This window comes from Vanellus vanellus (genome assembly GCF_965231255.1).
Source record: "Vanellus vanellus genome assembly, chromosome: 11".
NCBI classification, from domain to species: Eukaryota; Metazoa; Chordata; class Aves; order Charadriiformes; family Charadriidae; genus Vanellus; species Vanellus vanellus.
In genome coordinates, this window is record NC_138916.1 from 9,705,844 (window position 1) to 9,719,289 (window position 13,446).

The window sequence follows — 13,446 nt, forward strand, 5'->3', positions numbered from 1 at the left end:
CTATAGGTGTCTTCTCAGCACAAGTTAAGGAAAATTCAGCTTTAAAATAATTTAGAATTTGCAAGAGGAGTGTAAAAATCAAATCAAAATATATCAGCTTTCTAGGTTCCTTCTTCTGAAAAGTCCCTGACAATGGCCCTTATGAGGAATTTGCTCAACATAAAAAGATTTCGGCAGGAAAGTCAGTGTTGCTATAAGAAACAGAGCAACTTCCAGATGCTTGACATGTCAGGCCTAGACAAGGGAATGAAAAATGTCTCTTTCTGACCAAAGAGGCTTTGAGGGGATACTCGTAAAGAATTACCTACTTACCCATCAGATTTGAGTTCATGAAAGGTGTCGGGGACAATCCTTCATGGGGCCCTAATCGACTGTCATTCAAGTGATCACTGTAATGAGGACTGTCTGCAAAACCCTAGAGAAAAAAAGACCAGAGTATTAAACAGATTATTTGGCAGCCCTGCTAATTGAGTGTAATGACACTTTCCTAATTAAATGTGCAGAGTCACAATTGGTCATTAATCACAAAAGTTGTCTTTCGGGTCTATCTCGCAGAAATTACTCTCTACCCACATTTTATTTTCTCCCTCTCTTTTCTTTCTCCCCCATCAAAAAGAAACCACATACATTTCTTAATAAGCTGTGTCCTCATGGACAATATTTCTAAAAATTGAATAATATTGAGATATTTTGATATTTCAATCCTCTTAGTGTTAAGTCACTAACTACAGAGAGTAAAATTAGTCTAAAGAAGTCACAACTGATTTTTTTTTTTTTTTTTTTTTTTTTTTAAGGTTTCTGTTTGCATTAATAAAACAACACAGTAAAAAGGTCAGGGAGAGCCACTGACATTAGGAGAAAATGTGAGTGCAAACAAGAAGAAGAAATTCCACTTCCCCTTGCAGCCTGCTATTAATGTTACAGATTAATAGGCATTTTGACACTATCACATTACTAAACAGCATAGCTGACAAAAGGTTTACTTCCAAACAGTGATTAAACAAACAACTTTGTCACTTGATTTGCAAACAAGCACTTAAACTGAAATACTGGTTTGCGCTTTTCGAGCATTAGTACAGCCAACAGAGCAGGCTTGGAGTGACCCTTATGCAGTCGGGAAGCACTGGCTCATTAAAAGCTTGAACCAAAGGCACAGAGACAGAAAACACAGAAGCCCTAAGATGCACATATTATTTAATTAACCCAATTACTTAAAATTCTCTATTGTACATTTCAAAACATACAAAGAGGTATGAATATGGTATTTGCCATTCAGACTGATCAGATGTGCACTGAATCACTTATTCTGTACCAAAACATGACAGACCTGGCACTCAAAATTGCACCTCCTTTGTAGCCAAAGTTTTGAAAAACATTTTGTAAACCTTACAATCCCCAGTTCCTCACTTCTCTCAGCCTGGTAGAGAGAACCCTGAAGCTCAGGCCTAATTAAGGGAGGGGGAGAAAATTTTTCACAACTACCAGAAACAATCTCAAGTGCCCTGGGACTATAAAATCATCAATCACTGAACATTTATCATTTTTTCAGACCGCAGGCTCGCGTTCAAGACAACATTAATGGGGCTGAAACAGGCCTGACGATCTTTGCAGGCGTGCTGTCAGTTCTACCAAAGGGCTAAAGAACTGTCAAATCACCGCGGCTGCTTACGGATGCATGTCACAACTCTTGCTGCTATTCAGCTTTAAAAGTAATCTTCTGGGAGTCCCAAGTCCCACATGAATCTTTGGCTGACTTTATCTACTTCAGAATCGGCGATACACGTGTGATAGGCATCCAGAAACAATCTTAGTGACATTTACAACTTGGTTATGACCACAAGGGTGTCCTCTGGTAACCATGACCTAGCCCCGTCTGTCAGACAAGCAGCGTGTAGCAGCAGCTGCTGAGGAAACGGAGTGGCTCCTAGCTAAGGTCACCACATGTGGTTTATTTTTATGCTGAAATGAAACAAAAAAGAAATTAAATCTGCTGAATAGAGAAACAAAAATTTGCAAATCAAGGACCAAAACCAGGAAGCTCCTAAGTAGGCAGCCTCCTATTTGGCTCTCAACTTCTACGCATTACTAGGGGGGCTTAAAACCTTTTTTCCAGAGACAATACTTCAACTATATTTCATTTTTAAAAGAAAAATTCAGAAGGACACTATCGGTGATAAAAGAGAATCCATATCTCAGACATTCAGAAAGTGGTGCCTAGATGAGCCCCAGAAACGGAAATCTTCAAGAGATCTTTATTTACAAAGTAAATAATAAAGCTACTGAAAACGTAACAGGAGTAAGACTCATTTGATACACGGTTACACATCGTGCAATACAATTGACCTAATGCACAGGATTAACAGTGCTCCTCCTCAAGTTAATATTACATATTCCCTCCCAAAACAGAGGAACTGGAGACCCGGATAGGTAGTTTACACAGAAAGGAATGTTCTCCCTTCTACCATCAGAATACCTTCAAATAATCTTTTATATCATCTTCTTTCCATATACACAATCGGTTTCGCAGAACACACTTGCATCCAATTACCACAGCAAAGTTATATTTCTACACCACTAGACAAAGCAACTATTTTATCTACCTGCAAAATGGTCCAAGAAGTCCTTCATAACACTAAACCCATAGAAAACAATATTTACTTTACGGGGAGGGGGGAAGGGAAACGTACTAAAGGCGTATGTAAGCACTTTAAATATAATTGTTTTTTCTGTACTTGAATTCAATTCCTGACTAAAATTAATTGCATCAGGCATCTCATTCTTTGTCATGCATTACAGAATTTTACCCTTGTGCAAAGTGTAGCCTCTATCAGCCTTCATCTACAGTGGACCTACGTAAAGAGGTCTTAACTTGGCCACCATCCTTGACACCAGTTATTCAGAGTCTTAGTAATGAGTTATGGATTATCGACTCAAGCAGCAGAGTTTGGGATTAGAAACCCTGGGCTAATTCCCACATATAACTCACCCACACCACATGAATACAAAATAACCACAAACACACACAATGTTGATTTAACAAACTTCTGTGCTTCACAAAAGCAAATGAAGCAAAATCAGAAGAGCTCTAAGGACAATGATCTAAAGTATACAGAGTTACTTCAGAGCATTCTTCACATTTAAGCTATACTTCAAATAAAATTGCATTCCTGATACCATTCCTTGCTTTTACATCTGTATTGTTAACTTACATAATAAACAGCATACAGTTCTATTGGGAAGAGCTGTAATCAATCATAGATGAAAACTTTAGAAGCTTCATAGCTTCTGAAAAGCTACTGGAAGCTTCTAGTTATATAATCAAGACTAAAAAAAAATGTATTTTACAAATACGATAGTGCAAATCGACAACACATGTTTATTGCTTAAAGAAGAATGCAGTTGAGAGCCTTAAAAAGTGTCTGCAACACTAATAAAGGATAGTGGTTTATTAAAAGCTACATCCCACCTATGTGACGCAGTAGCAAAGAGAAAACACCATCAGCTGGCATCTGAACTCATGCCTCATGGCAACGGCAACAGAAGGTTGGCAGAAGGGGCAGGGGGGGGAACCATATAAAAATTTCTACCAAAGCCCCTTTTCAAATCTATGTTTTAAAGAAGACTCAGTAATATATACTGCCAAACTTCATTCTCTCTTTCTGAGAAAGGAAGGAAATTCAGTTTGTGGAAATTTTGAAGACTGCTCTCTGAAAGGGGCTGCACTTGACCACAGCTAGATTGATACAGGCTGCAAGGAGAAACAGGAGCTAATTAGTTATGCCAAAAGCTATTCTCCCTCTTGGGAAGAACTATTCGATGATGCATACTCTGACCTGACTCTGCTGGAACAGGCTGGTGATGTCATTCTTTGGACCACAGGTGGGCTTCCACAGCCCTCTAGAGGACTGGTACCTACTGTCACCCGTGAGGCAAGCTTGACACAGCCAGCCTGGAAGGGGACGCTCCATGCTGAGTCCACTTCCCCATTTCTGCCGCCTTTGCTCCCCAGCACACCTCCCCATGGATTAGCAGGCAGAGTGCACAGTTTGAGTATTCCACAAATAACTGGCAAAAAGTCTGCAAAATAGGAGTTACTGGACAAATTTATTTTCTGTTCTGAGCACCCTTACTCTGAAGGGACTGCAGATAGCTCAGGGCATTTTCCTGATTACAGAAAGAAAACTGGTTTTGAATATGATTAGATGCCATAGCTGTAAACTCAAAACCATCTTGTTTGTTCCAACCTCTTATGTAGCTACTACAAAAGCAAGCTTTAACCTTCTCAAAGACAAAACCTTTCCTTTCTATATTGTTATAGGCCCAGTAAAGTCTCAGGGGGGCTAACTATACCCTTACAGCATTTTGTGATGTTGTCACTGTTGGTTTTGCAAGAGGACTCTCCCTGCATTTCAGTCTCACTTCACATTTGTGATCAGACAGATACAACCACAAATAAAAGCAATAAGTATTGTCTACCAATAATACTTGTCATGAAATGCAGATGAAAGACTACTACTAATTAGCACTGCAATTTAACTGAATAACTGAATAGGCAAAGGTACTCTCAACATTGAATGCTCCAACATTTTATTCATTTTTCACCTATTTCACTGGATTAGAGCAATGTTCTCTAATAATTCCAATAAATTAAGTCTATCATTTAAAAAAAATAAAAATCAACTGTTTTCATTCCCGTCTCTTCTGGGTAAGATGCCGCAAGGGTCCAAGTGATTTAGACTTCACCTGTATCAAGAGGATCTTCCATACACAGGTATGCTAACACAGCCAAACCGATTAGAAATCTGCGACTATTTACAAAATCATAAATAGTTGTATACAGAACGCCTGAAAATTATCTTACAGAACGTATTATTCTAGAAGACCCAGAAAAAGAAATGAAAAGGAAAAAAAAAAACACAGAGAAAACATTACTCCTTACTAGGTGTGTTTATCATACCAAACCATAAGGGAAGGCTTGACACGACCCTATGCCCCATTTTACAAAATAAAATTGTAATTAACCTCCTAAAACTCAATGCCTTTCAATGACTATTAAAGTGCTGACATTTTGGATTAAGTCAATCACAGAACTCACCTAAGAACAAGCCAAAAAGCCTCCCTGGCTCACTGTTCCTACCCCTTCTCATTGCACTGGTTCCAGGGCTTCTGTAGGATGCATCCTCACCCTTTTGCTTCCACTTCAAAAACATAAAACTATTGTCCATTAGTAATTATGTTCTGAAGTCACACCAGGATTTGTCCATGCATAAGCAAAACTACTCCTGACCCACTCGAGTTGTGGGTTTTTTTATTTTGTTTTTAAACAAGCAGAACATCCTATTTCCACTTCAGGGTAAAATTGGAAAAATGAGGGAGACACTCTACATGGCACACAATGTTCCCATGCCTTTATTGACTTCATGGAATAACTTCTTCCTGTACTGTTAACCACTCGATAGCATTTTATTTGCTCAAGTCCACTAAACTAGAGAAAACAGGCTTTTTTTCTTTGTTTCTCCTCCCTTATCCTACACAAGTCCCTTGGAACAGACCAAAATCAGACCCAGTTGTGGCTTTAACCAAGCTGCCAGATCAGTAAGTGAGTGTTTGCATTTTAGCAACTTACAATATAGCTCAATTATCTCCTTTAAACTTTAGACATTAAAATTCCACTAAAGTGAATGGTTTACTTCATGATTTGACATGGCTACAGACCAAAAGATTAAATTTAACGAATGCTGTTTCCGATTCCTTGAGTTTTATAGTTTGGCTGACCTTAGCTAACAAATATTAATTGTTTAAAATTCAGGAATACTGAGGTCCCTTCCAAGCTAAATTTGGCTATGATCCTATGATTCAGGCAACAGTCATCTAAATGACTAATGTGTAAATGAACAACTGTGGATCTACTGATGAAATCCACTTTATTTTGGATTATCTGCCTCTCCAAACTAATCTGAGAGTTTGAAAGACAAGCAAGAGGGGAAAAAACACAAGGGGGGAAGCGAAGTGAGGAGCGAAAGTAAGACACAGAGACAGACAGACCAACCCAGAGAGGCCGACTTCACCCGTGAACACGGTGGTGAGTCAGTGACTGAAGATTAGACAAGAGGCTCTGGGCAACAGCCATACCAAGGTGTCCTAGCTAATTTAAAAGATTATGGATTATGTGATCAGGTGTGTTTCCGGAAGTAAGCAACTTTTTTTGGTTTGGAAAGATAATTTTCAGTCACTGAATCTATGTATTTGTCAATGGCTCCCAGAGGAAAGACTGCAGAGCTAAAACCTGGCTGGGTCTACTGAGCACAAGGATCAGGAAGAACCTTGCAAAAAGGAAGGTGAGAGAAAAATGAATCCAGAGAAGAACACTCTTCCTTTTGCCTTGAGGATCACCTGTGCTATCTTCATTTATCTCAGCTGACCACCAAGAAACATCACATTGTCACAGGTCACGGTATAACTCCATTTAAATCACTAACAGTCTTGCAGCAAACAGTTAGTTGGGAACAACGTTGTTTCCAAACAGTGAACAAAATGATTTTATGAAGTATTCACCTGAGAAGAACAGCAAAAGACACAGCAAGACAGCAAAATGTATACGTTCCCAAGTATACTTCTGACAAACAAGCACCGAAGAAGCACAAAGATCCAAATGGCTGCATTAAGTACTTCTTACAATTTGAATAGTTTTATGTCTGAAAATACAGAACTTCCAATCAATCCTACAAGAACAAAACAAGTTAAGTCTGAAAACTTACTTTCAAGTTATTTATACACAGACTATTAGCTTGGATGTTGCAATTGCAACTAGACCGTATTTTGTAATTCTATGGAACGGAGAGATGTGCAGAGACTGTTCTGTGAGGGAACAGGGAATTATGGGATAAGTTAGTGGCAGAACATAATTAATCAACAATGTATAAACCTACTATGCAACCAAAAATAAATCCAACCAACTTGGCATTATGATCAAAAACTAAAATGAAAAGCAGCTTCCTCAATAACCAAATCTTTTCTAATACAACCGCTAATAAATGCATCCAGCAACCTGCTTCTCTGTGGTGTAACAGCACCACCAACATCCTCTGTAAGGACAACATGCAGGTCTGGCACAGGTCAAACAGAAGATTACCTGAACTTTCTAAACAAGGAAAAAGGCCAGGGATGATGGGGGGGCGGGAGGGGAATGGAGCAGACAGACGATGATGGGAGACTCCCATATACCATTTCATCAATATTAGTGCCTGTTGCCTGCTACAATCCAAAAGCTAAAAAGATTGAGCTGAAGACCCATCTGATGTGCCTGGAAACAAACACCTCTCCCCTCCACAGGCTCCCTGTGAGCCATCTCCCAGACCACTGAGAACAGGCAATACTTCAACCCCATCACGCTTTACTGCACAAGAAACTTGTGTAATGCTTATTAAACAGAGGAATGAATGCAGTTAGCTGATGGACATCACCCAACTGCACCACAAACAGGGAGCTGTACACTTTCTTGTTTCAATTCTGATTCCCTTTCACTATCAGCAAGTTTTAACCTTCCCCTACAATATCCAAAAGACAGAAATGTAGCTTTATACATTACTTGGTCACCTGCTACATGGGTGGGAAGGGGGAAGCAGACAGCACTACCCCAGATTTCACATAGTATTGGGAAAAGTCAAGAGAGCTTTCACAAGTACCCTCCAAGTGTCACCATAAGTTATGTGCTTTGTAACAGACCTCTAAAAATGTTCATTAGCTTATTTCCACATATCAAGTTGAAACAGATGAAAACTGTGTGTGCAGGAATGGAATACGAGAACAACTGAAAACATGATTTGTGTATTTGTTTTTTAACCTGGTAGAGCTTTGGAAGGGGAAGAGGGAGGTAACACATTGAAAAAGGAATCTATTTTGTAATAATTACTTTTTTTTTCCAGTTCTAAATCCATTTCCAGGAAGTTAACTTAGTGAATGATGAATCCGATTTTAAACAGCTAAACCAATGGCCAATTACACCTCTCTAAACTCTTCTGAGACAAATATCAATGTGATATGTAACAGGACAATTTCCTGGCAGCATGGAAAACTACTTTGTGAACAGATTCCAACGCTAATTTCAATATGATAGATAGTTGCAATTAAAAAAAAAAAAAAAAAAACAACACGACACCAAACAAAAAACCCCACTTTTCCAATATAGCTCATATGACTAAAACCAGATTTTTCTAGCTCTTATCTAAGCTATAAACCAGGAAAGAAAATAATAAAGGTATAGCCAACATACTAACAATAAGTGCTTACAGACAATACTTAAAAACTTAACTAACACATTCAGAAATTAAATATCAGAACTTGTTTTGAAAAGCGCTGCCCATAAATCAAATTACAAAGCTGCATTAGTGAGTGTCCTGTGCACTGAATACAGTATATGTAATTTTTTTCACACTGAATCATCTGCTTACTTATAGAATACATCAGAAAAAGCAAATAACCAGCAGAAGAATCACCAAATAACCTCCCTCCCCCGCAAAAAAACCAAACCAAAACAAAACAAAAAAAAAACCAACAAACAAAAAAACCAACAGAGGACAAAGAGGACACAAATACAACAGACTTGATAACACTTACTGTATTTCTGTGTCCCTCTTGTCTTGTTTTGCTATTTAAGAGCTTCCTTTCTTGTTATGTACCTGAGATTAAGAGGTATAAAATACTATTTCAAAACTTGCTATCTTGTTACTATTGTTTGACTTCTTTGCAAATTAAAAGTACTACTGGTGGTAGGGGGCGAAATGAATAGCTTGGGCATATCGTATTCTGGGTTCCAGTTCATGCCTGAGTATTTTACACACAATAGAGGGCACAACCTGTTGACTGAAGCTTCAAAACCATCTAAATCTAGCAGTGGTATCTTGATCAGTTCAACTCTGGCTTCAAATAGATATATAGCAGAGTTTTGTAAATGAAAAGGAGGATAAACTGCATATTCAGTAGTGAAACCAGATTCTGTGTTACGTCAGGTCAAAATATACACTCACAGCTTTTACTGCTGGAAGATAAACACCCACAGTTCAGATTTTGGAAGAAAAATACCTCAGCTAATTTATGCTAAATTTTTAATAGTTAAAATTATTATGTCTGTGTATATAAAAAGGCTATGCAGCAAGGAAATGTCTTAGGAAAATTATTTTTAGATTTGCTTGATCTGGAGACAGCAATCTAAACAGATGAAAAACTAACTTGCTCCTTTTATTGCAAAGACTTGTTACAACAAAATCAAAACAATGAAAGAAAACCTCACAGAGCACTATTCTTCATCAAATAAAAGCAATCATTAGCCACGCTGCAATAAAAACTATGGTAGAGAAATGCTTAATTGAAAGTCAATGTTTACCACGAAAAAAGTGATTATACCAATTTGTTGCTAGGTTATGAGCATAAATTACAATTCCCAAATAAAGCAGGAAAGCTAAAAAGTTTGGAAGCATCTCCAACCAGAAGACAAAACTTTCAAGAGCCGTAGGTCAATATATTACTGTGCAGCAAACATGCTACTTGGTTCAAGCACCTCAGAATTTGCTTCAAAGCACTCAATAGAGCAAGGCTTTCAAAAAGCAGCTTTACAGTCCTCTGTACCATACACCAAGAGCCAGCTACCCTTCCAATGCAAGGGACTCCGAACACACGCAAAAATATCTCTAGCTCTGTATCGCTCAGACGAGGCAGGGACTTGCATACATTATCCAGAAGATATTCATGGAAAAACCACTTCCGTTGCACATATAGAAGTAAAAGCAAGATTGGAGAGTTGGAAGAAAAACCAGTGCCACAACAGACGGAAATTTTTGACACAGTATTGTATATGGACTTCACTATAATCATTGAAGAATAAGGGCCACCATCAGCACTTTGTAGAATTCCACCGACTTGCTAATTACTGAATTAGTCCCCTAAAAAATAAAGCTTTCCTACTTTTTCCTTCCCCCCCCCAACAGATGTGTTTTCAAACAATTCATTATTCTAACAAAACATTTTGCCTATGCAAAAGAGATTTTGCACACAGAAGCCACTAATGTCTCCATTTGTACCTTTCCACAAATTTAACATCGTCACAGCCAATTCCAATACAAATATCCACTGCTCTTTCAGTGTTAGAACACTATTTAACATTACCTGATAAATGCAAAAACAAGGCTCATGAGACTTTCTCAAGCCTGCAGTGATTCTCAGCCTTCAATGTTATTTCAAAACACTACCTAAATAAGAATATTTTAGCTTTTAATAAGGTATTACCAGAGACTCTTAAAATAAACTGTTATGGGATACGAGAGAAGGATCTTCTATTAAACAATTATTGATCAAAAGATTAAAATACATAAACAAACACCCCAGCCCAAGCACAGGGATATATGTCCAGTTTTCACAGTGAAAAGAAGTTACCAATGCGTTTTCCCCACCTTCCCAAAAAACTGTACTCAGACCAACGTTCTTCAAAAATTCCATAAATAAGTCAAAAACAATGGGTGAACAGAGACATAGTAAAGTTTGCTGATAAAAATAATCGTAACTAGTGCAGAGTTGCAAAGCAAGTTCTCTGTGAAATTGGCAATAAAACAGCAGATAAAATTTGGTGTAAATAAATACAAAAAGAAACACTAAAAAATAACTCAATGCCGTAACAATGTGGTAACTACTGTACAAAGTAAGAAAAAATATCTTATATTTTTCTACACAGTTTTGGAAACAATATCATTTCAGAGCCCAGCAACAGTCAAAAAATGCAAGACAGTAATGAGTAACAAAGGAATAGAGAATGAAAGTATCATTATGTCATGCAGAAATTGTTGGTATACCCTCACTTTGACTAGTGCACACAGCCATAATCACCCTAACTCTTAAGTTATACAGAAGAAGCAGAAAGAGTCAGAGAACAGCACCAAGAACTAACCACAGGTTAGGACAAGCTACTATACACTATACCAATAGATTACGACTCTTCAATTTGGTTGAGGAGACACATACAAGTGGCATACAAAGAAAGATGTTTGGGGGAAAAAAAAAAAAAAAAGTACATCAGTAACAACCAGTCATTGCTATTCAGAACACAGGAACATGGTGGAAATCAGTTAAATCACTTAAGACAAAAACGTCAATATTTTTGCCACAAAACACCTGTAATTACTGCCGAAACAGTTATCAAAGTCAGAAAAAAATCACAACTCACAGAGAACAAGTCCATCAATAGCTATAAGAACAATGCCCAAAAGGTCAGCTCTGTCCGGGAGATCTCCTAAACCCCTAAGTGCTGGGCTTTGCTGGGAGAGTATGACAGTACAGGCAGCAAAATATTTGCCCTATACTTGCACTCTTTCCTTAAGTATCATTGCTAGACATAACCAGGCCATCAATACTGACCTGAATTTTCAGCAAGAGTTGGGAAAGAAAGATCTCCTTTAGCCAGTCTTCCACTGTCTTATTTAGCCTTTAACACGTATGTACTTAACCATCACCAAATTCCAATTCTATTTATTTGAAAATTGCTTATCTTTATGCCTTTAAAGGAAAATTCCAGTAGTAGGCTGCACACAGATTTACCAAAAAAAAAAAAAAAAAAAAAAAAAAATCACACACAAGAGAAAGAATAAGCGGTACCTCTTGAGGTTTCAACTTTTCTATGTCCGTGGAGAGGTCTGAGCTTTTTCCATGAAGACTGCCATTTTCCTGTAAACAGGCAAGCAGTAAGAACAATTATGACAAGAATAAGATTCTATTTTGAAATTATGGGTGAAAAGCACTGGATTTTGAAGTTAAAGTGGAATACGTAAGACAATTATAACTTATTTAAACTCTGTATGTTAATCACCACAAGGAATAACCTAGGAATGTAAAAGGCTAAGTGTCACATTTGCCTCTTGAGAAACTCTGATCTACAGTCTTATGATAGAGCCCCGCACACTCATTTTAACTCTTCCTCAGAGCGATCTGATCTGGCAGCGTATGAAGTAGTAGTGAGAACTTCTCAATTCTGAACCACTAGTGTAATGTGTCTCATTAGTTGAAGGAAAACCAAAAAATAAAGACTGTACATCCTACCCAAAATTTATGCATGCAAACTTCATTTAGACTGGTAAATGAAGTCCAGTGCTTTTTCTTCAGCAATTTCAATGCAGAAGAGAACTTCCTTCGTTCTACTTTTTTTTTTTGCAGAAGAACATGGCCACGGGATGAATTAATTTGTGCCTCTTAACCATTACCAATTCTATCTACAGACAATATATATTTCTAGTGTTCATCACTTTTTGGAGGAAAACACGGGAACGAAGTCTTCCTGTAAAAGGAATTCGGTTTTCTTTAAAAGAACACTGTTGCCATTTAAATGACATCTCAGACAACCATTCTTTATTGCTTCATGCAAGGCCTCTACAGAAAGCTGTTTTTCCCCTCCCCCCCTCCCAGATTTCTGCCCAGGCCATCAGCTAAACCCTCTGAATTCCTTTGGATAGCCACTTCACGTCGATTCTGCATAATATCTACTCTGACCTGTGGGACAGGCCTTGCTTACTCCTCAGCACATGAAGATACTATGTAAAACCAAGGAGATGCACGGGTTTTGTAATCTTTCAAAGCTTAGCACCAGAGACAAACCTACACTTACCTTTGCTTTACTTAATGATACACCCAAATATCACCAACCTCTTCCTATGATTCTAACTTCAGGTATACCGCTGTTAGAGCATGAACATCTGCCTTTGTTACCAACTTTAGGGTATAATGGTATAATTTGTGAAGGGTTTGACTCTTGACCTGTGTTTAAAATTTCCTAGTCATGATCTTCAGTTATAATTAAAAAAAAATAAAATAAAATAAACCAAAACCAACCAACCAACAAGACCAACACATCAGGCACCCTGACTTTACATTACTGGAATGTTAGCTGGCTGATCCTCTAACATAAAAGAATATGTGATTAATATAGCCACATAGCCAATGAACCACAAGCTCCAGTTAGATCAGCTTAACTCATGATTGATTAAACTTGATCAGCAACATCATAAATGAGTGTAAAAACACCAAACACCTAAAACAAGAACATGAGTTACTTAAAGCTACATAATAAGATTCCATTTAAAATGTAGAAAAGGCACCTAAAGGCTGGGCTTCATGCCTCAAATTATGCAGGTTGTTTTAAAAAAAAGCCAAATTTCTACTTTGCACAGAAGTACTTCTGCAACCCATAAAGTTCTTCTATCTTTTTATTATAATTTATTTACCACAGATCAATGAAAAAATTAGGCCTTCATCATAAGTTCTTTCTAATGCCCTCTTCTCAAGTCTGAGAGAGGCTTTAACGCTATACAGTGAGCCGGACAAGATCTTGCAGCCTGCCCACTTCATTCCACAGCAAGAGAAAGATGCAAAGGTGCTAGAGCCAACGCAGCGCTCTGGCTCAAGGGGACT

General features: G+C 37.8%; 1 protein-coding gene across 1 annotated transcript in view; it reads right to left on the minus strand.

The window, feature by feature from the left end:
- TCF12 (transcription factor 12) overlaps positions 1–13,446 on the minus strand; it is a 168,508-nt gene that overhangs the window by 109,448 nt on the left and 45,614 nt on the right. Inside the window, exons 5-6 of the mRNA XM_082488652.1 lie at positions 11,641–11,709; positions 313–415 (exon numbers count right to left, since the gene is read on the minus strand). Of these exons, the coding sequence (XP_082344778.1) occupies positions 313–415; positions 11,641–11,709 (172 nt within the window). The remainder of the gene's footprint in view (positions 1–312; positions 416–11,640; positions 11,710–13,446) is intronic.